This window comes from Neurospora tetrasperma, assembly GCF_000213175.1.
Source record: "Neurospora tetrasperma FGSC 2508 unplaced genomic scaffold NEUTE1scaffold_5, whole genome shotgun sequence".
Lineage (NCBI taxonomy): Eukaryota > Fungi > Ascomycota > Sordariomycetes > Sordariales > Sordariaceae > Neurospora > Neurospora tetrasperma.
The window spans coordinates 2,904,620-2,928,025 of NW_009799103.1; the positions used below are offsets into that span (position 1 = coordinate 2,904,620).

A 23,406-nucleotide genomic window follows, 5' to 3' on the forward strand; every position below is an offset into this window, starting at 1 on the left:
GATGGCGCTTCGATCGTTTCTGGTGTATCGATGTCGCCTTAGGCTGTAGATAGTTGTGGTGGTATGTATGTATGTATGTATGTATGTGTGTAGATAGGTAGGTATCTTCTCGGAATACTACAGTATCATTCCATGACTTGCCAAATGCCAAAATGGAGAGATATACATATACGTCTTGATCATGGAACAAAACGCCATCCACGAGATCTCAAAAAGGTGTTGATAGGTTACATTGGTCTGTCGACTGGCTCTCATGACCGCCGCGCGGATCCCCTCCACCTCGTGATACCTCGTGATACCATCAGATAGAAAATGGAAATTGAGTCGAATACCAGTAACCAGCTTGGCCAAACTGTAGTGTAGGTGCAAGTTGATTGCGTGAAGTGAAACATGCAGGATATATAAAGACATAAATACTCACACCGGTCGAGACTCTGTACAATTTGATGCAGTGTTTCTGTGGCTCAGCGTTTTGTAGAACAGGATGAAAACTCGACGTCTTTTGGCCGTCATCAGTTATTGCTTGGTATCTATGTCTCTACCATAAGCCATCTCTTTCTCTTCTCCTGTCGCATATACTAAAACGCACCGCGATAATAATAGTCCAAGTAAAAAATAACTGGCATCAATGGCCAGCACAGCACTAATCGTTCCATAATCTATCCTATTTGCCCGCCATCTTCCTCACCCGCCGGCTCCTCACTTCTTAAAGGTAGCCGTCCTGCCAGCCGCCTTGGCCGTGTAATGCGCTCTTGCGCCCTTGGGTCCTCCCTGAGACTTCTTTTCATACGGGTTAAACCTCTTATTCGCCTTCTTGACGTCCTCCTGAGTCTTGCGAGCACGCAACACCGACGCAGCCTGAGAGTAATCAAACGGCTGATCTTCCTTCTCCTCCTCGCCATCCACCTGCTTAGCGGCAGCAGCAGCTTCTTCCTGCGCCTTCTTTTTTGCTTCCTTCTTGGCGGCCTTCTCTGCCCTTCGCTGAGCCTTGAGAGCTTCCTTGGCCTGCTTCTTCTTCTCCTTGGCCGCTTTCCTGGCCGCCTTCTTGGATTTCTTGGATGACTTGTCGCTTGCCTCTTCCTCTTCCTCTTCCTCCTCTTCTTCCTCGTCGGAGTCGTCACCCTCGGCTTCGCCACCGGTTTGCACGTCGGTTTCGGTCTGAGGCGCGGAATCCTCCATTTCGGCATCTGAGGCCTCCTCTTCTTCCTCAGACTCTTCCTCGCGCTTGCGCTTGCCTCCGTTCCTAAGAGTGAATTCCTGGTTGACTGTCATCTCTTCCGGCGCCGGCTGGAGCTCTGGCACCGTCTCCTCTGGTTGATCCACCTCCATCTCAGCCGCAGATCCGTCCATGAAGTCGGCCGGATACGGAAGGGTGATTTCCAACACGTCGTCAAGCTTGGCAGTCTTCGCAGCCGTGCCGTCCCAGACTGAGCTCAGAGTGACGCCGCCCCAAAATTGAGACCGGTCAGCCTTGAGCTCCTTGACGTCCGGAATGTCGCTATCGTCGGCGATAACCGCAGCAATCTTGGCGGGGGCAAGGACAAATGACTCGCTCTTGAAGATATCCATCATCTTGGGACCGTTCACACCTTCCTCCTTAGCCTTTTGGATGACGTCGAACAGATCATCCAAATGAGACTTGAGGCCCTTGGCATTGCTATCCAGGATACTCCACAGAGCCTTCTTGTCGGTCGGGAGAATCCGCGCAATGTCGGCCAGGACCTGCTGTGTCATGAAGAAGAAGGGGCTCTCGTCCTCACGACGAGCCAAGTTGTCACGCCATTGATGTACGGCCTTGTAGACGGCAAACTGCTCGCCGTTGTAGAGTGTTGGGGACTTCAACAGCACATTATACCACCCGCGGGGTCCCTGGCCGGTTTCGACGTTGTAGCTAAGGTTCTCGTATCGTTGCAGGGCGACATCCTTGGACCTCTCGAGGACCTGCTCGAGAAGGTCAGGCTTCGGCTTTCCAGGTGTTGAGCGCTCCACGAGCTCGTTGATGATCATGTCGAAGATGTAGAGCAGGTAGTGGGTATCGGACCGCGCATAGTAAAACATCTCCTCGGGGAGAGGTCTGATGCGCCAGTCCGCAAGCTGATACTTTTTGTCGGCTTCGAACTCGGCAAACTTGCTAAGCAGATAACCCAAGCTCCTTCCAGGGTACCCGAGAACGGCGCAAGCATGATATGTGTCGAAGAGACCTACAACGTAGAGACCAAGATCTCTCTGCAGCCAGATGACATCCATGAAAGCACCGTGAAGAACCTGGGTCAAGTTAGTCGATAATACAGTGAAAGCAGAAGGTCAGGATGTGTCTCACCTTGACAATGTTGGGGTCCGCAAAAACCTCATTCAGAACCTCAAGCTTGTGCCTCCAAGGTTGAAGAGTATCAATTACCCAATCCTTCTCTCTGGTACTGATCTGCATGAGCGACAACAGTCCGGTGTAAGACCTGAAATCGTGATGTTCCAGGTCAAGCGCAATTTCCTTGGCCTGCTTGAGCTCCTCCAACATCTCCAAGACGCCCTCATAAGTATCAACCCAAATGGCGGATGTCGAATCGATAGGAAGGTACTCCTTGGGTTCGCGCTTCTTGTACACATGCTCAGGATACGGTGTCGTCTTGATCTCGGTTTCGTAGGGGTGTTTGTATCTGGGAGATTCATGTTAGCACCATGCTCTTATGATATCGGAAAGGACAGTTAGACGTACTGTGTGTTGTTGTCATCGTCGACAAAGGTAGTCAGGCTGTCTTCCAGTGACACCTTGGCATGAGGCTTGGACGACAACAGAGGCTTCCAAGGACCGGTATTAAAGTTATCGACCTTCCTCTCGAAGTTATTCTGAGGTTTTAGAATGTTGGCTCTCTTCAATGACCAGTCAAGACGATCGTTAGACGACTTGACGCGTTTTTGGGCGCGGCCCTGGTCGGCGGGGGTAGGCGCATCCTTCCGCTTGATCAATCCCGTGTACTCGTCGAGGCAGGTGTCGGCTTTCTCGAGCAACGAGTCGATCACGTCGACAATGTTCCTCCATTGGATATCCACATCGTCGGCATCTTCAAGAGCGCCAACTTTCTGGCCGGTGAGGTTCGCGGTTGATTTGAGGAGCCCGTTGGCCAGGGACAGAAGGCGGCCGGAGCTGTTGTCGAGTTGACCACCGACAGTCGGGTTGACGGTGCGCTGGAACTGAAGATCCTCGCTGGCGATTGAGTTGGCGGTTCGGGTCGTGGCGACCAGGGCGGCTTGGAGCGATTCCCTTAGAGCCTTGAAGTCCAGTGAGCCGTCCATATTGGCCGGTGGTTCTGGACTTGTTGTGGTGTGGACGTCACTGGAAGTGGAAGCCCGGTTCAATTTTCCAAAAATGGTTTGTCGTTCTGCTGCTCTTTGGGAACTTTTTTTGCGGACAGTCCCAGCATGTGGCTTGTGGAGAAAGCGCCAAAGTGAACGGGACCTCGAAAAGTGGAAGCTGCCCGATGGATGCCATCAAGTGGGTCTCGAGTGAGCTGTTCCCGCTCTGTGCTGGTAGAGGTACCTGATGGCCCATGCTAGGAAGTAGGGGCACTAAAGTAGAGAGACTTTGGGCAACCGATTACATAAGGCCAAGGGGGGAACCTGCCCAGAGCCAAGGTTGTGCTGATCTGGACCACCAACGTTCATCCATCGGCGTCCAGGCTTTTGAGATCCGTCCTGTGACGAAGTGGAAGTCCGCAACCCCATTGTGAGTTTGTTTAATAGCACCTGGTACTTGTTGGTTTCCAAGCGGACTCACCGGTGAACGTTGATATTTGAGATTCCGTACAACCGTCTTTTCCACCAAAAATATTCACCTAGAGTATCACACAAAACCCCTTCTATACGTTCTTTTGCCCAAAACATAGGTATACCGTCGATACCCATAAGTCATCGGACACCGTACCAAGCCTATCCCGTCGTTTTGTTGCCAACACCTACGGTTGAAAACATAGCTCTGGACTTCAAAGATGTCCCAGTCACTCGCCAAGGAATGCAACGAGGCCAAGGAGTAAGTTTTTGTCCTTCATATGGAAAGAAAACAACATCTTAACCAGTTGTAGACGTTACGACACTTGCTTTCTCAAATGGTACAGTGAGAGTAAGTCTACAGAAACAGACACCCTAACTCAGTGGACATATGTGATACTTATACTGGACAGAATACCTTAGGGGCAATGGTACCGAACAAAATAACGAATGTTCCACTCTCTTCAAGGAGTATAGCTCTTGCCTGCAGGTAGGTCGCAAAACCATACAGCGCCTGTACTCTAGCATTGAGATAGCTTACCATATATCAATTTACAGGTTGCTTTGAAAGAGCGTGGCATCGACAAGCTGCTTGACGAGGCGCGGGAAGAACTCAAGGACAGCGACTCAACATACATGGGCAAGAAAAAATGTGAGTTTGAGCTTACGAACATGGCCAAAGTTGAAAGGATGACTGACTTGCTCAGAATACCAGAGCTGGACGACGTCTGAGTACCTTACCGTACCACTCGTCGACCAACTCCTTGAACAAAGCCGCAACAATCCAGCTAGTATTCTTCTTACATTGCCCAATTATCTCTTCTCCGTATATATCGCCTGGCATTCGTGGAAGGACTTTTCGTTATGCACACTCTCCATGTCTTGAACAAAGCCCATGTACCAAGAGCGTCACCCGCTGGTGTTTGACTGTACCTTTCCAATTATATCTCCTGTTGAGTTGTTTTCAGTGCTCTCTGTTATGGACGGAAGCCATGGATGACTTCAAGTCGGTTGAATGTTCCCCTTCCAAATAAGGTTTCCTTGAGAAGTGGATCCTCCCCAACATCCAATCGGTTCATTACAGAGTGCCGTGCAGTCGCAGCCAGGTCGGGTTGCGCTCGGGGACTCTGGCTTCTGGGCGCTAGAACTAGAACGCTCCACACTCCCTGTAATACTGCCTAAACTGCTTCGATAAACTTCAGCGCGAGTCTGAGCCGAGTCTGTCCACGACACGACACATACGCATCTGATCGCCCTCGCTGCTCCCCGTCCCGTCCCAAATCAACAAGTTTTCGGCATCCCGTTGTGCTTCCCGTCCGTACCAGCTTTGACTTCGACTTACCTAATCCAACTTCTTCGAACCGTCGAGTATTGTTTTTCCCCTTCCATTACAGCGCCCGCCAATTCCTCATATAACCGCACCCACTATCCGCCCGCATTTCCTCTCCCCACACAAGGGAAAGTGACATCGGACTACAGCATCTACCGGCCCAGACTTTTGCCGCGATCGCATGCTCGAACAGTAAGGGGCAGCGCGCCTCTATGCACCCCTTTTCTGTTCTTACACTCGGCATCTTCGTAGCTGGGTATATCACCGCCCGATGGGACCTCGTCACTCGCCTATATGAGCTTGCCATATTTGCTTGGAACTACGGAGTGGTGGTAAGTGTCACATGCTATGGGAAAGAAGGAAAAACTGTGGCACTCCGCCCCCGGCCAACCACCATTGCGCCGAAACAGCAACAGCCTGGATCGCTAACCTTGTGTCAATTCGTCTCTAGACTCGGGCCGCCAAGGGCTTCGGCGTGTTAAGCCTTGTGTTTCTCATCGTCTTTATTCCTGTACAACGTCTTGCTACTTTGGAGTCGAACCTGGTACGACCACCACCACCAGCTTGCTGCTGCCCCCAACCAACAGTCGATATGCGAATCCCATATACTGATAATGCTGGTCCAGCATCCGCGATCGCCAGGATCAGGTATCTCCGCGAGGGAACAACTAAGGAGAAGGGGCTCTTTCTGATTGGTTGCTCGCGATTGCGCTATCTGTCATGCCAGAGGATGATGGCTTGATGCGCGTGTTCTGGCCCACAGACCTTCCGCGATCCGACTGTAACGGCGTCGTGGTCGGCTGGAGGAACTCGGCCTTGGATGTTCTCGTGGTGGCAGTACTGGAAGAGGTTGAGGTTTGTGCCCTCCGGGTCTACAGCTGGCCGGGGATGGATGTGGATAAAAGCGCTGACTCTGTGATAGCCTCGACGTGTTGAAAGCGCGTTAAAGCTCGGTAACCTTCTCCGTAACGCCCCTCACCCAGTCAGCCGCATCTACGAACAATGCGGCAAATCGTCCATAAGCGTCTTGGGCGTCTCAAACACTCCAGACACCGTCGAGGTCGACTCATCATGGATCCGGGTTACGATAGCGCCTAAGCAGCGTGTGCCTTCTGTCACCTGTGCTCGAGCGTCCAGTATTCAGATTATCCTTTTCGAGCGGCCTCTGCCAGGACGAATGCAGTACATGTCACTTAATCCGATTGCCTTGGCACTGGGAGACAAACACGACGGATTTAGGCAGGATTTCGCCGACAGTGGGGAGGAGGATGACGAGAAGCGGGAGCGTTTGAGCAAGGAAACGAAGCGAAAACTGGTCGAGAAGCTTAAACAACATTCGGTGATAAAGCGAATCCCGTCGCCCAAGGAGCGAGCGCTTGCGACCATAGTCAACCAAATCAATTGGGCATGGGAGCTCGAAAAGCTACTACAGCAGAATGTCTCACGCATTGGCACTCGTCCGAAGAGGGCTTTGAGCGTGTCAGAACGGGTGGTCGAGTCGGCAACCACAGCTCGCGACATGGTCTTGGTATGGCTTTGGGAGTTGATCACCATCTACGTGCTGCCCGTCATCAAGAAAGTATTTGTGCTAGGCTTGATGGCTCATAGGGTGGTCGCCGAGATGTTGTTGCGCATACTGGAGTGGCGGCTTCGGCCCAGATATGCAGCTCTGAAAGACATATCTGCGACGGCTCAGCAAGTTGAGATTCGCCTCCAACAGTTTTGCTACTGGCCGATGCAGTATGTCACGCTTCGGATGAGGAAGAACGACTGGGCGAGTGTCACAACGAGTCACCCAGACTACATTCGGTTTTATAACAGTCTCTGGCTTGTTGCCAATGATGTCATCATCGGCATGGCGTTTGGTTCCTACATCATTGAAAATGCTGGCTGGGTGGCCGACGAGATCAGCCGCCTGCTCACCACTTATACCGTCGAAGCATTGCAGAGCAGCATTTCCTGGCTCATGGGCTGGCCGGCAGGTTTGAAGCTAAACACCGAACTAGCGGCGTTCCTTGGTGATCTGTTCCTGTGGGTTATTGAATACTGGGCGAGTAAGTTTCTGGTCTGCTCTTGGTTTCCTAGTGAACATACTGACATTGGCAAAGGCTGTATCGAGACAATTCGGCCCATGCTGCCACGTATTGTGTTGATTATCGGCTTCTCCAGTTTTGCGGGGGCAAGCATGCCTCTTGCCCTATTCTCGGATCTCCTTTCCATACTCACGATTCACATATACTCCTTCTACCTCGCCTCGGCCAGGATATTTCACTGGCAGTTGAATATCCTCCAGTCGCTTTTCCACCTCTTTCGCGGCAAGAAACACAATGTCCTTCGAAACCGCATCGACTCGTGCGACTATGGACTCGATCAGCTCCTTGTGGGGACTATTCTCTTCACGGTCCTGTTTTTCCTTTTGCCCACCGTGGTGGTATTTTACTTGAACTTTGCGATTGCACGCATGGCCATCATTCTGTTCAAGGCTTGCTTCGATACTGCACTTTCTTGTCTAAACCACTTTCCACTTTTCGCATTGATGTTACGGGTCAAAGATCCGAAAAGACTTCCAGGTGTGTAATGTTATACGCGGTTATCGGTCTGAATAATCACCACTGACTGTTATCCAGGCGGCATTCGATTCGAGCTTCGCGACACCCAGGATTTTGGAGCCACCTCTAATGATAATATTCCCCTGCGTCAGCACCCCTCGACCTCTGTCATATCTCTTCAGGTATGGCAATCCCCATTCATGAAAAGCTCATTTGAAGAGCCCCAGCTAACTGCCATATAGTCTATCCCTCTGGATTTCAAGTCCATGTTCTACCAATACTTCCAGATGGGCAACCGGATCCGGAAGCACTACCTTTCGCCCCGCGTGGCCCTCTGTTTGCTGACGGGCAAGTTCGTCCCGCCGCTCAACAGGAGGAACCTGTACAGTCTTCAGTACAGCATGTTGCCCGCCAAGAGAGCTGGAGTGATGGAGATGTGGGATGCCGTGAACTCGTTGCCGGCGTCCAAGAGAAAGTCGATGCCTATACAGGTGCCTATCTTGGCGAACGGGAGGAGGTTTCCGAGCAATTATGGCGGAGGGAGGTCACGCAGTTATGGATAGCGATTCGATTGAAGGCGTGTGTACTTTGTAATTTTGACTTGTAAATATTGGTCCTTATTGGATGCGTAATGTCATTTTCAGTTGCTAGCGATTCATGTGTACTTGTTCGAACTTTGAACTTGAGTCCGCACCCATGGACGTTCGTTCTTGATATTTTCGAACACAAATAAGATGAAGAGATTACTTAGCTACCTCATCCTGAATCATAGATCGCTTATCCCCGATTACTACAGAAATAGGTATAGGGTACTCAAGGTTGTGTTTGTTCATAAGGTATGGCGAGGGAAGGAAGGTGTAGCCATCAGCACTGGACCCTTATTTACAAGTAATTTATAGCTCCTTCCTGGCCCCACTATAGCTTCCCCAGTTTCTCGCTGTGATGCCCCTTGTCTCTCCCCACACACAAAACAACGACCTAGTCGACAGCATTCCACAACCAAGATTGTGCCTTCCAGTCACTCGAAAGTATCACGACAACACAATCGTACCACAACTACCTACTTCTACCTGGTCTTCTTAAGTCATTCAGGAAGCCATCACCTCACCTCACCTTCAGTTTCAGGTTTCTACCAGCTACAGTCAGGTCGTCACCCGCAGCCAGCTTCGTGTCTTAGAGCAAGCGTTACCTCTCTAGTACTCATATCTTTCCGACTACGACTTCCCTGATACTTGGTCTTCAGTTTGAGCAGGTAGGTAGGTAACTGGACCATCTTGTACTTTTTTCACAAACTGCTTCTCCTCCTACTACCAAAAACACTTCACTTTCATTCTTTTTCTTGGTCACTCCAACAGTGCGGCACCATCCCGCCGTCCTAACAAACGGAGCCATACTATTTACACTTACCTACTTGATCAACCTCTAACCACCTGCGGATTGTGTCCCTCTCTCTCTCTCTCTCTCTCTACACACCTCATACCTTTGCTTCCGCATTCACTCATTGCTATCCTCTCTTCCTGGTTATTCTTACCGAAAAATAAGACGGATACTTCTCGTCGGGCACATAGATTTATGCTATATTTGTACTGGCTATTTTCTTACACAAACACAACGAAGCCGATATCCTAAGGACACGAGCATACTAGGTACGAAACAGAGCTGTTCAAGAGAGGTCAATTTCCAGCATGTGAGCATATTCCCCTCCTCCTCCTCTCTCTGCGTTTCAACTGTTTTCAACGTCGGCATTTTGCATCACCGAGGGGAAAATGGTATGACATCGAATGAGGAAAAGCACACATATATCTAGCCGGGTCTTATGGCTGTTGATAACTGCATTTTGTATTCATGGCACAAGTCACCTATCAAAGAAATATTCAGGGCACTTGACGTTCTTTAACCTTTTGCGATTTAATAATGAAGCTGGTGTTGGAGGTTTCTGATTTGATGTTTCATAACGCAAACGGCTTACAAGACAGACAGATACAACGTCACCCCCAAAATGTCTGCGCAAGGAGCCGCCCACAAGGAAACACCCAAAGAGACGTTCTATCGTCAGTTCCAGGGGACCGTAGCAAGTGAGTCTCCTAATATTTCCAAAACCGCTTGGCTTCAGGAAGTCTAACTGATGGGACCTAAAGACCTCCAAGAGCAAATCAACCACCTCGCCAACCTCTCTGCCGTTGCAGGCGAACGCCACGATACCATCGAGCATATCCTGACCGGCATTTCACGGCTATCCAACGAAGTCGCCGATGCCGCCGACTATGTCCCCGCCTACGACCAGCGCACCTACTCGCAAGCGCTCAAGCAGCTGACGGACCAGCTCAACGAGGCCCAAGCCCAGTTCAGGCCCAAGAGCAGGTTCCAGTTCAAGCGCCGCAATCTGCCATCCGGAGGAGACGCCATGGCTGACAAGAAGAACGATGCTCGGTACATGCTCCCTGCGGGAGGTCAAGATAAGAGCTCTTCTCCCTCGGCGGTGACCGCCGTCGCCACCGCCAACGGTTCAAAGTTATCCTCGGAGGACCACAAGGACAGCCTCAGCAACCTGCCCTCCTTCCCCGCCAAGAACTACAACGAAGAGATTGCACAGGATCCGACGGATTCGAGAGTCCGTAAGCCGAGCTTCTCAACCGCGCGGGACATTACGCTTTCGGACCACGAGAAGCTGCACATCATCCTGCCGCTGTCGGCGTCCAGGGCAACTTCGGCTGGGGCGCTCACAAATATGAAGGGATGTATCGTGGACATGTCGGTTCCGACGCGGGTGTGTGCCGGCGGCGCACCGTTTGCGAGCTTGGCGCTGAAGAACATCTCGGGCAGCTTGATCGTTGCGGGCCACGTGGATGGGCCGGTGCACATCACGGGCCTGCGTGACAGCAAGGTGCTGGTAGTGGCAAGACAGGTGCGGATCCACGAGTGTGAGAACGTGGATTTTTATCTGTATTGTGCCAGTAGGCCGATTATTGAGGATTGTAAGGGGTTGAGGTTTGCACCCGCGCCCAAGTTTCATGTGAGTTGTTCCCCGCTATGTCTCTTTCCTCAATTTTTTATTTGGGTAGTGATTTTGTTGACAAAGCCTTTTCTCTTTGCCTAGTCGGCCGACAAGGACGAAAATACCAACATGTGGGACCAGGTGGATGACTTCAAGTGGTTGAAGGCGGAGCATTCGCCAAACTGGAGCGTGCTGCCGGAAGAGCAACGCATCACGGAGGATATCTGGAAGGATAAGGTCCCTGGATACCCTGGTGCAGGCCTTGATGACATCTTGAGCACAGTCGGCATTGGTGCTGAGGCGTAGAAGCCTAGAAGATCATCAAGTCTGAAGACGATCCGGAAGGTTTCTTGGGGCTGGGGCAACCTGAAGTAGCTCGAGGCTGGGTAGTGATATCTGTATCTCCTGCGGTCGAACTCGAGTTGTATCGTGTAGTGGTGTAGTGTACAGTATTGTGGTGTCGAGAAGCCTCATGACGTTGCCGGCGTCGGTTGGGTTAGACATTCCTTGTAGCGATAGTCATGGCGGTGTCCAATGTAGGCATCCTTACAACCCCCTCAAGAGAAGGCATGAACACCGTCTCGCCAATTTATGTGTTCATCCCAGCCGTCAAAAGGTGATGTTGATGGATGGTAAGGCCTAGACTTAGAGGGAAGGCAGAACGATGAGTCGGAGCGTTTCACCCCCAAAATCCTTCAGCCTTCCTTACCTACTCAACCATCATCCTCTCCCCTTCCTCATCCCGTCTACTCTGTTCCAGCCTTGCAAACTGCAGTCCCTCGTCGCGTATTTTCGCCAGCATGGCAACCTGCTTCCTCTTCCTCTCCTCCAGCTCCGCGATCTCCTTCTCCTGCTGCGTGATCGTCCTCCCAATATCCGGCAGCGTCAAAACCGCTTGTCGCGCCCGTTGGAGTTTATGCTTGAGGTTATCCGTTGCTTGGGGGAGGTCCTTGGCGCTGAACGATCCTGCTGTCGTTGCGTTTGGGTTGGAGGTAGTAGGGATGGGGAGGGGAGTGGTGCCTGTTACTGCGCCTGGGGCGGGGGTGCTGATGGGAGCGTTGGAGGAAGAGTTGGGGCCGCCGTGGGAGGGGTTGGTGGAGGAGGAGGATAAGGAGGGACCGACGGCGCCGGCGGCGGTGGCGGCGGCGGCGTCGGAGCGGGCGGAGGCTTGGGCGGCGCGGAATTTGGTGAGGATGAGGGTTAGTTCGGTTAGGGTGTCGATTGCGTCGGGGGAGAGGGTTGGGGGGATGTGGGTTGCCATTTTGGTGGTGTTGTTGGTGTTGTTGCTGTGTTTTGGTTCGGTGGGGGAGAGCTGGTTGGATGTGTGGTGGTGTTGGCTATGGTGGTGGTGGTGGTGGTGGTGATTGATGGCTGGTGAGATATGTTAATGGATATGTGCCGTGGTGATCGCGATGGTCGTCGTCGTCGTCGTCGTCGTTAATTGTTTATTGTTGTTGTGGTGGCAGTTAGTGGTTGACGTGCTTACGGTTGTGGAAGCTGGAGGAGCTCTGTTGTTGCACTAAGCCGAGTCTAACAAACTAAAACAGTGTATGTACGTAATGGCGACGACTCCGGAATTGTTAACACCGGCGGTATTGTGGAATTCCAATTGACTTTTTTTTTGTTCGGCGATAACCTGATTGTAAAATGGAGGGGGTTTTAGTGTGTGAAATCCAATGTACCAGTAATCTAACCTTAAAAAGTTCCCGTCCGGCGCGGTGGGGTTCTGCGCTTATCGTGTGCGGCGGCCGCAGCGTGCCTGGGAGATCAACCTTGATTGCTTCATCAGGCATGCTGACGGCCGCGGGGGGGCCCTGCTGGGCGGGTCTAGGGGCCCTTGCGAAGTCGGTCCTTCCTGCCCCTGTGCGAAGCTTGCTGCTAGGGACCTGCTGGGGACCTGCTGGGGACCTGCTGGGGAACAGTGGCATGGCAGTCGGAGCTCCATCCCCGCCACAGCGACGTCAGGTGGGGTTCCATATGCCAATGGAGGGGCCGACCCGACCTGAGGGGAAGCTCACACAGCGGACAATCGGCAGACACATCCAGAAATAGTCAACCGAATGATCGAGTGCCTGATGCCAATTGCTCGATTACGAAAGTTTGTAACCCCACCAACAAAATCTCTCAACACCCTGGGCACCGAGTGGTCTTACTCTCATCTGATCCTGTTTTCCTCCGTCCGTCTCTTGCCATTGATCCCGCCATTGTACAAAGGTTGGTTGTCAGAGTCCTCTGTCCTCAATTCCATCATCCATCTCGCCAGCCATCTCTGTTCGCCGTTCCTAAACAAACCCGTTGCGCTACAGATTTTGTCGTTAGAGCTTCCTCCTTCGACACTTATACATACATCTACATATTCCGAAATAAAAGATCACAACACAATGGCTCCCGAACACAAGGCCTGCTTGAGTACGTCCGCCCGCCGTCCTGACTACGCGCTGGTCGCGTGTTACATGCTAGTTTACCTGGAACTGGCCTGGTTGATCATGATGCTCATCCGATCGTCCTATAGTCGTGATTGATGGTTGGGGTATTCCCTCCGAGGAGTCCCCCAAGAACGGCGATGCCATTGCCGCCGCCGAGACCCCTGTGATGGACGAGCTGTCCAAGAGCGCCACCGGTTTCAGTGAGCTTGAGGCTTCCTCCCTTGCCGTCGGTCTCCCCGAGGGTCTCATGGGCAACTCCGAAGTCGGCCATCTCAACATTGGCGCCGGCCGTGTCGTCTGGCAAGACGTTGTCCGTATCGATCAGACTATCAAGAAGGGAGAGCTCAGCCAGAACGAGGTCATCAAGGCCACCTTTGAGAGGGCGAAGAACGGCAACGGCCGCCTCCACCTCTGCGGTCTCGTCTCCCACGGCGGTGTTGTAAGTAATCAATGTCCACGGAACAGCAGATGATTGTTAGTAGTCTGCACAATTGCTGACAGTTCTCTTCCCATAGCACTCCAAGCAGACTCATCTCTATGCCCTGCTCAAGGCTGCCAAGGAGGCTGGCGTCCCCAAGGTCTTCATCCACTTCTTTGGCGATGGCCGCGACACCGACCCCAAGTCCGGCGCTGGCTACATGCAGGAGCTCCTCGACACCATCAAGGAGATTGGCATTGGTGAGCTTGCCACGGTTGTCGGTCGCTACTATGCCATGGATCGCGATAAGAGATGGGAGCGTGTCGAGGTTGCCCTCAAGGGCATGATCCTCGGCGAGGGTGAGGAGAGCACCGACCCCGTCAAGACGATCAAGGAGCGCTACGAGAAGGGCGAGAACGACGAGTTCCTCAAGCCCATCATCGTTGGTGGCGATGAGCGCCGCATCAAGGAGGACGATACCGTCTTCTTCTTCAACTACCGCTCCGACCGTGTCCGCCAGATCACTCAGCTCTTGGGTGGTGTTGACCGCTCGCCCCTGCCCGACTTCCCCTTCCCCAACATCAAGCTCGTCACCATGACCCAGTACAAGCTCGACTATCCCTTCGAGGTTGCCTTTAAGCCCCAGCAAATGGACAACGTGCTCGCCGAGTGGCTCGGCAAGCAGGGTGTCAAGCAGGTCCACATTGCCGAGACCGAGAAGTACGCCCACGTCACCTTCTTCTTCAACGGTGGTGTCGAGAAGGTCTTCCCTCTCGAGACCCGTGATGAGAGCCAGGATCTCGTTCCCTCCAACAAGAGCGTCGCGACTTACGACAAGGCTCCTGAGATGAGCGCCGATGGTGTTGCTAACCAGGTCGTCAAGCGTCTCGGTGAGCAGGAGTTCCCCTTCGTCATGAACAACTTTGCTCCTCCTGACATGGTTGGCCACACCGGTGTCTACGAGGCTGCCATTGTTGGTTGCGCTGCTACCGACAAGGCCATTGGCAAGATTCTCGAGGGCTGCAAGAAGGAGGGTTACATCCTCTTCATCACCTCGGACCACGGTAACGCTGAGGAGATGAAGTTCCCTGACGGCAAGCCCAAGACCTCCCACACTACCAACAAGGTGCCCTTCATCATGGCCAACGCCCCTGAGGGCTGGAGCCTCAAGAAGGAGGGTGGTGTCCTTGGTGATGTTGCTCCCACAATCCTTGCGGCTATGGGTCTCCCCCAGCCCGCGGAGATGACTGGCCAGAACCTTCTTGTCAAGGCCTAAAGTAGAAATTGTAATGATTGGATGGCGTGATGAAATAAGTAACATAGATTATAGACGGGAATGACAACGTTATTGGTGATTCGGGCTCGCAGGTTGCCCTATGAGGCGCCTACTCTTGTGTAACTCTGTCTTTGCTTGCAGCTTTTTTTTGCGTTTTGGTACTTGGTCCCAGATTCCATGAACGACGACACATCCTTCCTCCAGGTGGGATTGGTGTCGGCAAGCTGTCACATCGCTGTTCATCTTGGCTTGGTAGGTTGGTCTGAGTTTCCTAGCTTTGCAGTAAACAACCCCCTTTCGGCTGTTGGCACCGTCAACGTCCACTGTTTTGCCACTCAAGACTCTCTTCGACCAGCCAATATATTGGCATGTCCGAGCACCTTATGAGATCAAAGAGGTCACGGCAATATATGCACAACCCTTTGAACCGGCTGGCCGCTTGGGTCGTTCCATTCCCAAGTGCTGTTGTGTAACACCTGTCGAGCGGGGTAATCAAATCATGGTGTTGAGTTGACACTCTGCTACACCACAGGGAGGAAGAAACGGGACGGCTCAATGTCCTCTCTTGCTTGACCGGTCTTCTGAAGTTGGAAAAAGCGTTACAACTTGACGCATGCGTAACCGTGTTCGTTGTGTACTATCGAAAAATGTTAGAAGGGGGCTTTGAGCAAGCGCATAAGTAGAAGGAACCCTGGCATGGCAGCTGCCAAACTTAATTACAACGTCTGGTCTCTCGTCCGAGCTGCTTCAAAAGGGAAAGAACACAAGTTACCTTTTGCCTTTTGAACTTGACTTCCCCTGCGGACTATTGAACTCCCACCTTACATCAACTTGAAGGCTGTTTTCGTTTCTCTCATTGAAATTTGTCTTTCATTGATTGCAACTGTTTATTTACGACAATTACTTTGTATTCCGCTGTCTGTTGTGTCTGTCACTTCTTTCTCAATTCATCTTCATCACATTCTCCTCTCATTTCAAAATCATGCCGAAACATCAGATACGCGAACCATGAACAAATCATTTCAATAACAACTGAAGTCCCGAATAAAACACCAACAACACATCATCGGACGTCACATCGCCAGCCGCCCAAAATGACTCCACTAGTCCACGAAAGGTTGAAAGTGGGCCATCGATAATGTGGGTACTCTCACTCGCTCATCCACACATCGCCACAAGTCCCAACCCTGGCCTCGAAGCTAGCGAGCTATGTACGGGCACGGCAGCAAGCACGTCGCAGTCGCAGTCGACACGCGGGTGGATGAAGAAACGAAGACGCAAAAAGCGCGGACCGTCTCTGGACCTCTCGTCCGCTCCGTCCCAAGTCTGGAGTGGAGACAACCCCCCGATCGTGGCCAGCCCACATGGATGGGAAACTTGGCAGCTCGAGCTCGGATTCGTTCGCCGCCCGTCGATGGTGCGAAGGCTAGCGGAGGGGTTGTGAAGGCCCAGCCCCGCCCGACCGAAAGAAAGTTGCTCACCTCCCGTGGCTGGAGCTTGGATGGGCCCGCCTCCGCCCGCCCTGCCCGCCGTCCGCGAAGGCCCGAGAGCCCCGTGGTCGTCCATCACCGGTTCCCCGTCTGTCCGTACTCTTTTGCATCCACTCCGGCCGTCCGAGTCCCCGGAACATCTCCGTTACCAAGTTCCTGGTCCGGGCCGGAATTTAGAGGTTTGGATATCTCGAATCGGGCGCCAAAACAAGCGTTTCCGGCGCCTAATGCGGGGAATGTCACAGGACTGCCGCACCTGCAGGTCCAAGATGCCATGTTGGAAACTGTAGACATTACATGCATCTCGATTTCACGTTTCACGTTTCAGGGATTCAGGAGAACGCGTGTGTTGGTCGACAATGGAAGAGTTTCTTTTTGTGGATGGAACTGTCCCTGGAGAGCGATGTGAGAGTGCTCCGGGCTATTTTACAGGTTCGCCGGCAGTGCCGACGAGACGGAGAGATCGCCAAAGCTCGTCACTCCACGGTCTTTAAGGTCTATATGCCCCTTCCTCCGTCTATGCTGCAATTCTATGCCGAATCGAATGCACTCCCTCACCCCATCTCACAATGAATATGCGGTGTGGATAATGCCGCATATGACCATGAACCTTTTCGTACAAGCCGGCTCGTCCGCTCTCTCCATATGTACAGGCGATGGCTCCAGCTAGGATTCGCCGTATTGCCCGTCCATGGTTGGATGCATTTAGGTCTAGAGGTCAGGTTACGTCAGAGCCGTCCAAGCGCGGGGAGCAGTTGGGCATCCATGAGCATGCTGCGGCGGATGCGGCATTTAGGTTACTTACGAACTTGGCCATGAGGGCAACCATGAGGTCGAAAAGACCGATGGCCTCGACGAAAGCGAAACCAAGAATGGCGTAGGAGAAGAGCTGGCCACGGAGGGCGGGGTTGCGGGCAACACCGTTGAGGAGGGCGGCGAAGACGAGACCGATACCAATACCGGCACCAGTAAGACCGATGGCAGCGGAACCCATGCCAAGGTTCTTGGAGACCTCAACCATGGCCTGGGCGATCTCGGAAGAGTAGGCGCGCTTCTGGAAAGCCTGGCGGGTGGTGGCGTTGACGATGGAGGTCATCTGGGTGCGCTTGAGGGTCTGGAGGGGGGAGCCTGGAGGAACATGTCAGACTCTGGTTTTTGCCCATAATCTCAACAATTCCCGCGTCACGAAATATGTCCCGCTGCGATTTGGATGGATGATCGTCGGGCAGCAGCGACATGGGGAAAAATTTTCTCATGGCTGGTTCTCGGTCGTGATGTGATGGGAAGAGTCGCTCGCAAGATCCGAATCACCGCTTACCAGTCTGGATGGTGCGCTTGCTGACCTGAGCAACGCGGACAGCAGGGCGGGCAACCTTGGCGGAAGCAGCCATCTGGGAGGCCAGGCGAGAGGCGAGGACACGAGTGGAGGCCATTTTGTCTATGGTTGGGTATACTCTCGAAGAGATACTAGGTGGACGAGTCGGGAAAGGCTGAGAAAAAAGCTGGAGAGGGGAGAGTTGACAGCTGGACTACGGGAGTGAGAGAAAAAGAGGAGGTGAGAGGAAAAGTGCGTCGGTGCGGGAAGAACAAGTGGTCAGCGAGTGCAGGAAACCTCGGGCTTGACCGGGCAACGGCTCCAAACCGCCAAGCACCGGCTCTCGTTGGTCAATTCAGGCCGGAGGCATTTTCTGGTGCCCACCATTCTGTGGGTCGGACCACCCAGCTTGCCCAGTGCTTCGCCTTTTGAAGGGGAAAATTGCTGTGGCACGCAGGGCAAGACGGGCAGAACCTGGGGCTGTTGGTACACTGCTTTTTGTGACGACTTGCTGCTCGCTTTTGCCTGCTGTTTCGTGCTGATGATGCTGTTGTTGACGCTCTTTTCTCACAGCATCCCCCCCAAACGATGGGAGCACAGCAGGGACAGCTATTTCGGGCAAAATCGGAATACAGCCTGAGCTTTTTCTCTTGTGGCACAGCTCATTGGCTTGGGAAGCTCAATATTTAACACACCCAGCTCTCTGCCAACTATGATATAACAGGGCAAAATGACCAAGCTTCAGCTAAAAGCTCCCCGTCAACAGTCTACAGCTGATGTTGGTGTTGGTATTGTTCTTTTGGCCATCACGCACACCTTGACAGTTCTCAAGCAAAGCTCGCCGCGAATCCTGGCCGAAAATTTTTGGGCTGCTGCCCATCTGAGGCACACTGAGGCTCCCATCCACTCGAGACAGGGGTAAGCAACCCGTGTCCCCCACCTAAAAAAGCTGTGATGGACAACTGCCATTGGTTGAAGCTCAACTTTCGCATAGTGCACCTTGGGGAAAACAGCTACTGTGGGACAAACGAAAGCAGCCAGTATCGGCTGTAAAAACACTAGTGATGACGACAGGATCGAATAGGATAATAAAACCGCTCCTCACTGTTTACGCCGCGTGTCTTTGCAGAAAAGCATGCATGCGCATAATCACAATCAAAAATCGAAGCGGTGGCGACAGAAAGCTCGATAGGCCGTAGGGTATACTGCGTATATAGCTCGATATGTTGCTGAAACTCGAGCTTGCGCTGTTTGTGTCCGGCTCTAGGATGTGTTAAGACAAGAGCTGTCACCAGATATTCAAAGCCTGGATGGCTTTTGACAAACCACATCCATAGACATTGAATTGCGCCAAAACCTCGCCGTGTACTCAATCTCATCATCAAATCTTACATATGCCGCGCCGCACATCTGCAACTTGCGGGAGCTTCATGTTAATCCTGCGGGGCAATGTCCAAACGGCAATGTGTATAGGTAAAATGTCGATATCAACAGCAAACAAACATCAACCGCACAGCGCAGCCCCGAATGACTTTCACTTGCGTGGACTTTTGCAGTCAAAAGTGGAGTGGATTACACACATAGTACACTCCCGCCCGCGGCAATGCACAGTGGATGAGACTGCGGATGCTCCGCGGATGCTAAATGCATGGGGGACGGAATATGGTGCATTTTGGTGCTTTTGCATTTTACCCATTTCGCGTAGTGTACCATAGTGTACCTAGTTCCTCCACATCAAAATGTTGTTGTTAAACGAGATATTGAGAAGAACTCATATGATCACTAAACGCAACGCAACAAAGGGGAAAGTTCTAAACGGTAAGTGATTCTCACATGGATTTAGATATATGAGAGAGAATCGAAATTCATCTTGAAACTAGGTTTGCCGTGCGTGGTTATCAACGGCATTTACACAGTATAGCCAGGCTAGTTCCAAATGTCTCGAGAGTTCGTTAACGTCGACTTGTATTTTTCTAACATCATCATTGTATTGCGAGGGATTGTACATGTCAAGCAAATTCCGGCAAGAAACGTGTAAAGATAATGAGGCAAACTACCATGCTCTGCCAAAGTAGTCAGATCAGTCGGTGTCTTCCCATGACTTTTCACTTGGTATCGATATTGAAAAGAGTCGTCTTCTTATATCTACGTGTTTGTTTGTATTCACGAATCTTGTAACTACCTTTCATATTCTCCCTGGTTGTGTACGAGACCGTCCTCATGTGTCAACGCTTCAGAGGACATCGATATCTGAGAGCTGGTAGCTCACGCAAACGTTTAACGACAAAACGAACATATTCAGTTATCATGTCGAGTGTGATATAGGGAGCCAGAAGAGTCGGAGCATCGTAATTAAATATTAATACTTTCAAACAGCCCGGCACACATTATTCAATAGTGTAGTTCTGCCATTTTGTCATGATGGGCTATGCGCAAACAGGAAAAAGATAAGAGGTCATCGTGTGATGTTATATTCCCTCACGCAAGTTTCAGCTTTGCGTTTCCAGAAACCCTGTCAGAGCCTCCTCGACTCGTTCTTTAGCTCTCTCTCTCTCTCTCTCTCTCTCTCTCTCTCTCTCTCTCTCTCTCTCTCTCTCTTCTCGTCCTCGGTAGCCGATCCCTAGAAACCAAGAGCACATGTGAAGCAGTGTGCTAATGATAGGACGTAGAGAGCTGCCACCTTCCTTCTGCACAATGCCTTTTCTGAAAGCAGAGCGCTTCACCCCTGGAATGAACTCCCTAGTTGTGCGCGGGATGTGTCATACTAGATCCCCGTCGCTTGGCGCAGGTCCTTTGAGTAGCGCATTGTATCTCGTGAGGTTGTCGGTACAATGCACCGACCGACTATGATGAATACAATACATCGCAATGTCCATCAATGAACTGAGCAGCAGGCTTGCTGAAGCCGTTGCTGTGGTTTCTGGGAGCAAGTGGTTCGTACTGGTTGGTGGTTTGTCAGATCAATAAGGTCATCATGTGAAGCAAAACCGGAAGCAAACTCACTCGCTGGTACAAACTGGTAAACATAGTCAAATGTCGTTTTGGTAAAGTGATCCTTTCCTCACCAGAGACTCCGCCGCTGTCACCAAGACTTCGACCTTTGAGAGTGCAGCCGTAAAGCATATTGGAAATCGAGCCAATGGCTTCTTTACCCAGAATACAATGCGCAACCTAGGTAGATAATCGTCCAGCAGGAAGCCGAGTGAGCAGGGTTTTTTTCCGCATGGGATTTGCAGGCCATCCGTCTCCTGCTGAAATGGTGTTATACAAACAGCTGCTGCGGACGCCTAGTATGATCAGCTAGGCAGCACCGGCAGTCACTTGGTTTGTGAGGTTTTTCATCCCTCTTCCTCTGAAGAAGGCTCCTCCATGACGAAGTCGTCGATGAAGCCCGCCGGATCGCAGGTCCTTTCCAAGCTAATGCGGTTCCGAGTCACCCAGTTGTGCACAGCTTCCAGTGTGATTCGAACCCGCGGCACATCCTCCACTACTACTGCTGGTGCAGCTGCTGGTGCTGGTGCTGGTGCTTCCGAAGGGGTGGTGCCCACTTCTTCCTCGCTAGGTTCGTGTATCTTGGGCTTAGGAGGACCCCTACCCGCGTCTTCGGCAACATCCATCTCTCTTAGCACCGCTAAGCAATCATCGGGGGCTATCCACGTTGCCTTGCTGCAATCTTCAATGTCGACAACCGTTTCCTCGCCTGGTGTCGTGCCTGTCGGCTCCAAACTGAGGAGCCAACGGGCTATTTCGCCGGCCCAAAAGCGCTTGTACCCCTTTTTGCCGAGTTCCGAGATGGGCTTTTCGGGCCCGCCAATGATCCCCTCACGTCGAGATATCTCGTACGAGACACCCATGAGGAGCGCACCCAGACCTTTGCGCTGCCAAGGCGGGAAGATGAGGATACATGCGAGGTTGTTGTTATCCCATGACATCTTCTCTTTGGAGAAGAAACCGACAACTTGACCACGAGGCTTGACGACCTCGGTCACGTCTGAGTCCGGGTCCGTGGGGGGATCAGGCGGAGTGAAGACAAGCAGGAAGTAGTGGAAGCCGCTAACATCGAAAAACACCGACTTGTTATCCAGGAAAAGTTTTGCAAATAGGGAAAGGTTTTGGCAGAAGAGCTGTGAAAAGATATCAGCAACCTCACATGATGATGCCTTATAAGATTGGCTATGGGAGCGGTGCTTACCATGTCCTCTGCCCCATCTACCTTCCAAATACTCCATTCCCCTTCATCCTGGATCACCTCCTCGACCATCTTCTGCCCGATACTTCCACGTTTACCTCTTCCAGGTTTTGGAGCCGGCCCTGTCGGTACGAGAACTGTCCGCCGCCCTTTTGGGTGCACATAGACCTTGGTTCCGGGAATGTGGCCCCGAGCCTCACACAAGCAGACATGTCTCCTCCAGGCAACCAGCTCCTTGGAGTACTTGAAACAACACGGGCACACGTAAAGGCGGTCGAGCATAGGCGGCTGGTGGTGGGGTTGGTGTCCATGTGCCGCCTGATTCGAAGGGTTTGTCCCATTGGCAATGGTCGTGCCAACACTAGGCGGGCCTTCACCGAGAACCTCCTTTCCGTAGTAGGAAGGGTACCATGCCCGGAAGCATATGTCACCCAACACGACCTTGTCGATGTTACGGTCTGGCCGCTCGCCGGGTGCCCGCTCGGGTCTGTCTGATTTGCCGCCACTCGGGCCAGGCCTCGCAATGGGTGAGCGATGTGTTTGTTGTTGTTGTTGTTGTTGTTGTTGTTGTTGTTGATGTTGTGGCGGTGGTGGTACTGAGGGTGCCATGGAGATGGTCTTGCTTTGCCCGACTATACTGTGGTGTGGAAGCACCACGGGCCCCGCAGCAGAGCGGCCATGGCCATGAGTTGTCGAGTCGTGTCGTGCCTGCCCTCCGGCGAGAGGGCCCGGGAGGATTTTCGTAGTCGGCGTGGGGGCAGGAGCACGTAGAGGAGACGCAGTCGGCGCCTGGTGCGGATGTGCGAGGGGTGATTGATGGGCTGTTGATGTCGAGGTCTTGATGGTGACTGATCGGGCGGGTGTGATTGCACGGGGACCGGAATGGGAAGAATTGGACGACGAGTGGGAGCTGGCGGCGTGGGGTCGCGGAGGATGCGAACTGGAATTGGAATTGGAATTGGAACTGGAACTGGGCGGCGTGGGCACGGATGATGGCGGGTCAAAGTCAAAGCCGGTGTGGCGCGTCAGACGAGTCTTGATGATTGGAGCATGTCCATGATGCGAGTTGGACTGCATCGGTATGTTTTCCTTGTCGCGGTGGGCCGGCGGTGGTGGTGGTGGTGGTCCTGGTGGTGGTAGTGGTGGTGACGTGGGAGACTGCCGGTCAGTGGCAAGGCCAGTGCCAGTGCTGTCCCGGCGTCGGCGCCGTCGGGGTGGTTCCGGGTCGGGAAGCACGGGGAGTGGGGCGGTCGATGTCTGGCGTGTCGCTCGGCGCGCCCTGGTTACAGGGGAACCTGAAGCCAATGGAGCAGCGGTAGCGGCGCCAACACCACCCGCCGCCGCCGCAGCCTCAGAGGAGCTCGTACCTGAATCGGTTCCGCCTCGGTGTCGTTTTCGCTTGAGAGAGGCCATTCTGTGGATGCGCGGCGCAGAAGGACGGCGGATACCTCTTTGTCGTGGATCGTCGACGTGGATGAACTAGTGCAATTGGGAAGTGTTGCGATGACGAACGGTCAATGCAATCTCTCGGCTGTTGTCCATTGGGGAAACTTTGGGAGGCTGACCAAGGACACAGTATCGAGTACCCAGCATCCCTCATCAATATACAGGCTACAGAAGTACCTGTACTTGAACTTAGTTCAGCGCCAAACCCCC

General features: G+C 52.6%; 8 protein-coding genes across 8 annotated transcripts; 4 read left to right on the forward strand and 4 right to left on the reverse strand.

Moving 5' to 3' along the window:
- Positions 1-479: 479 nt before the first annotated feature.
- NEUTE1DRAFT_86290 (uncharacterized protein) lies at positions 480-3,291 on the reverse strand (the record flags this gene model as incomplete). The annotated part of the gene is made up of 3 exons (XM_009855202.1): positions 480-2,265; positions 2,321-2,654; positions 2,714-3,291. 3 exons carry the CDS (start codon positions 3,289-3,291, stop codon positions 700-702), a joined length of 2,478 nt encoding a protein of 825 aa, XP_009853504.1.
- Positions 3,292-3,832: 541 nt separating this feature from the next.
- Positions 3,833-8,272, forward strand: NEUTE1DRAFT_124073 (uncharacterized protein; the record flags this gene model as incomplete). Its single annotated transcript, XM_009855203.1, has 11 exons — positions 3,833-4,024; positions 4,077-4,114; positions 4,176-4,252; positions 4,321-4,414; positions 5,242-5,284; positions 5,719-5,740; positions 5,822-5,947; positions 6,015-7,146; positions 7,201-7,662; positions 7,720-7,823; positions 7,884-8,272. 11 exons carry the CDS (start codon positions 3,984-3,986, stop codon positions 8,202-8,204), a joined length of 2,460 nt encoding a protein of 819 aa, XP_009853505.1.
- Positions 8,273-9,640: 1,368 nt separating this feature from the next.
- On the forward strand, positions 9,641-10,942 carry NEUTE1DRAFT_67615 (uncharacterized protein; the record flags this gene model as incomplete). Its single annotated transcript, XM_009855204.2, has 3 exons — positions 9,641-9,716; positions 9,780-10,654; positions 10,739-10,942. The coding sequence occupies 3 exons, from the start codon at positions 9,641-9,643 to the stop codon at positions 10,940-10,942; spliced, it is 1,155 nt and encodes a 384-aa protein (XP_009853506.1).
- A 532-nt stretch (positions 10,943-11,474) lies between these two features.
- On the reverse strand, positions 11,475-11,982 carry NEUTE1DRAFT_117877 (uncharacterized protein; the record flags this gene model as incomplete). The annotated part of the gene is made up of 1 exon (XM_009855205.1): positions 11,475-11,982. A coding segment is annotated over one exon (423 nt), but the record flags the coding sequence as incomplete, so codon positions are not given.
- An 835-nt stretch (positions 11,983-12,817) lies between these two features.
- On the forward strand, positions 12,818-14,907 carry NEUTE1DRAFT_117878 (uncharacterized protein; the record flags this gene model as incomplete). Its single annotated transcript, XM_009855206.1, has 4 exons — positions 12,818-12,850; positions 12,943-13,045; positions 13,149-13,501; positions 13,578-14,907. 3 exons carry the CDS (start codon positions 13,018-13,020, stop codon positions 14,754-14,756), a joined length of 1,560 nt encoding a protein of 519 aa, XP_009853508.1.
- A 943-nt stretch (positions 14,908-15,850) lies between these two features.
- Positions 15,851-16,423, forward strand: NEUTE1DRAFT_103125 (uncharacterized protein; the record flags this gene model as incomplete). The annotated part of the gene is made up of 3 exons (XM_009855207.1): positions 15,851-15,873; positions 15,983-16,196; positions 16,226-16,423. 3 exons carry the CDS (start codon positions 15,851-15,853, stop codon positions 16,421-16,423), a joined length of 435 nt encoding a protein of 144 aa, XP_009853509.1.
- A 541-nt stretch (positions 16,424-16,964) lies between these two features.
- Positions 16,965-17,679, reverse strand: NEUTE1DRAFT_47046 (H+-transporting two-sector ATPase lipid-binding protein precursor; the record flags this gene model as incomplete). The annotated part of the gene is made up of 2 exons (XM_009854462.1): positions 16,965-17,374; positions 17,565-17,679. The coding sequence occupies 2 exons, from the start codon at positions 17,677-17,679 to the stop codon at positions 16,965-16,967; spliced, it is 525 nt and encodes a 174-aa protein (XP_009852764.1).
- Positions 17,680-20,572: 2,893 nt separating this feature from the next.
- On the reverse strand, positions 20,573-23,163 carry NEUTE1DRAFT_124077 (uncharacterized protein; the record flags this gene model as incomplete). The annotated part of the gene is made up of 2 exons (XM_009855208.1): positions 20,573-21,685; positions 21,754-23,163. The coding sequence occupies 2 exons, from the start codon at positions 23,161-23,163 to the stop codon at positions 20,900-20,902; spliced, it is 2,196 nt and encodes a 731-aa protein (XP_009853510.1).
- Between the last annotated feature and the right edge of the window lie 243 nt (positions 23,164-23,406).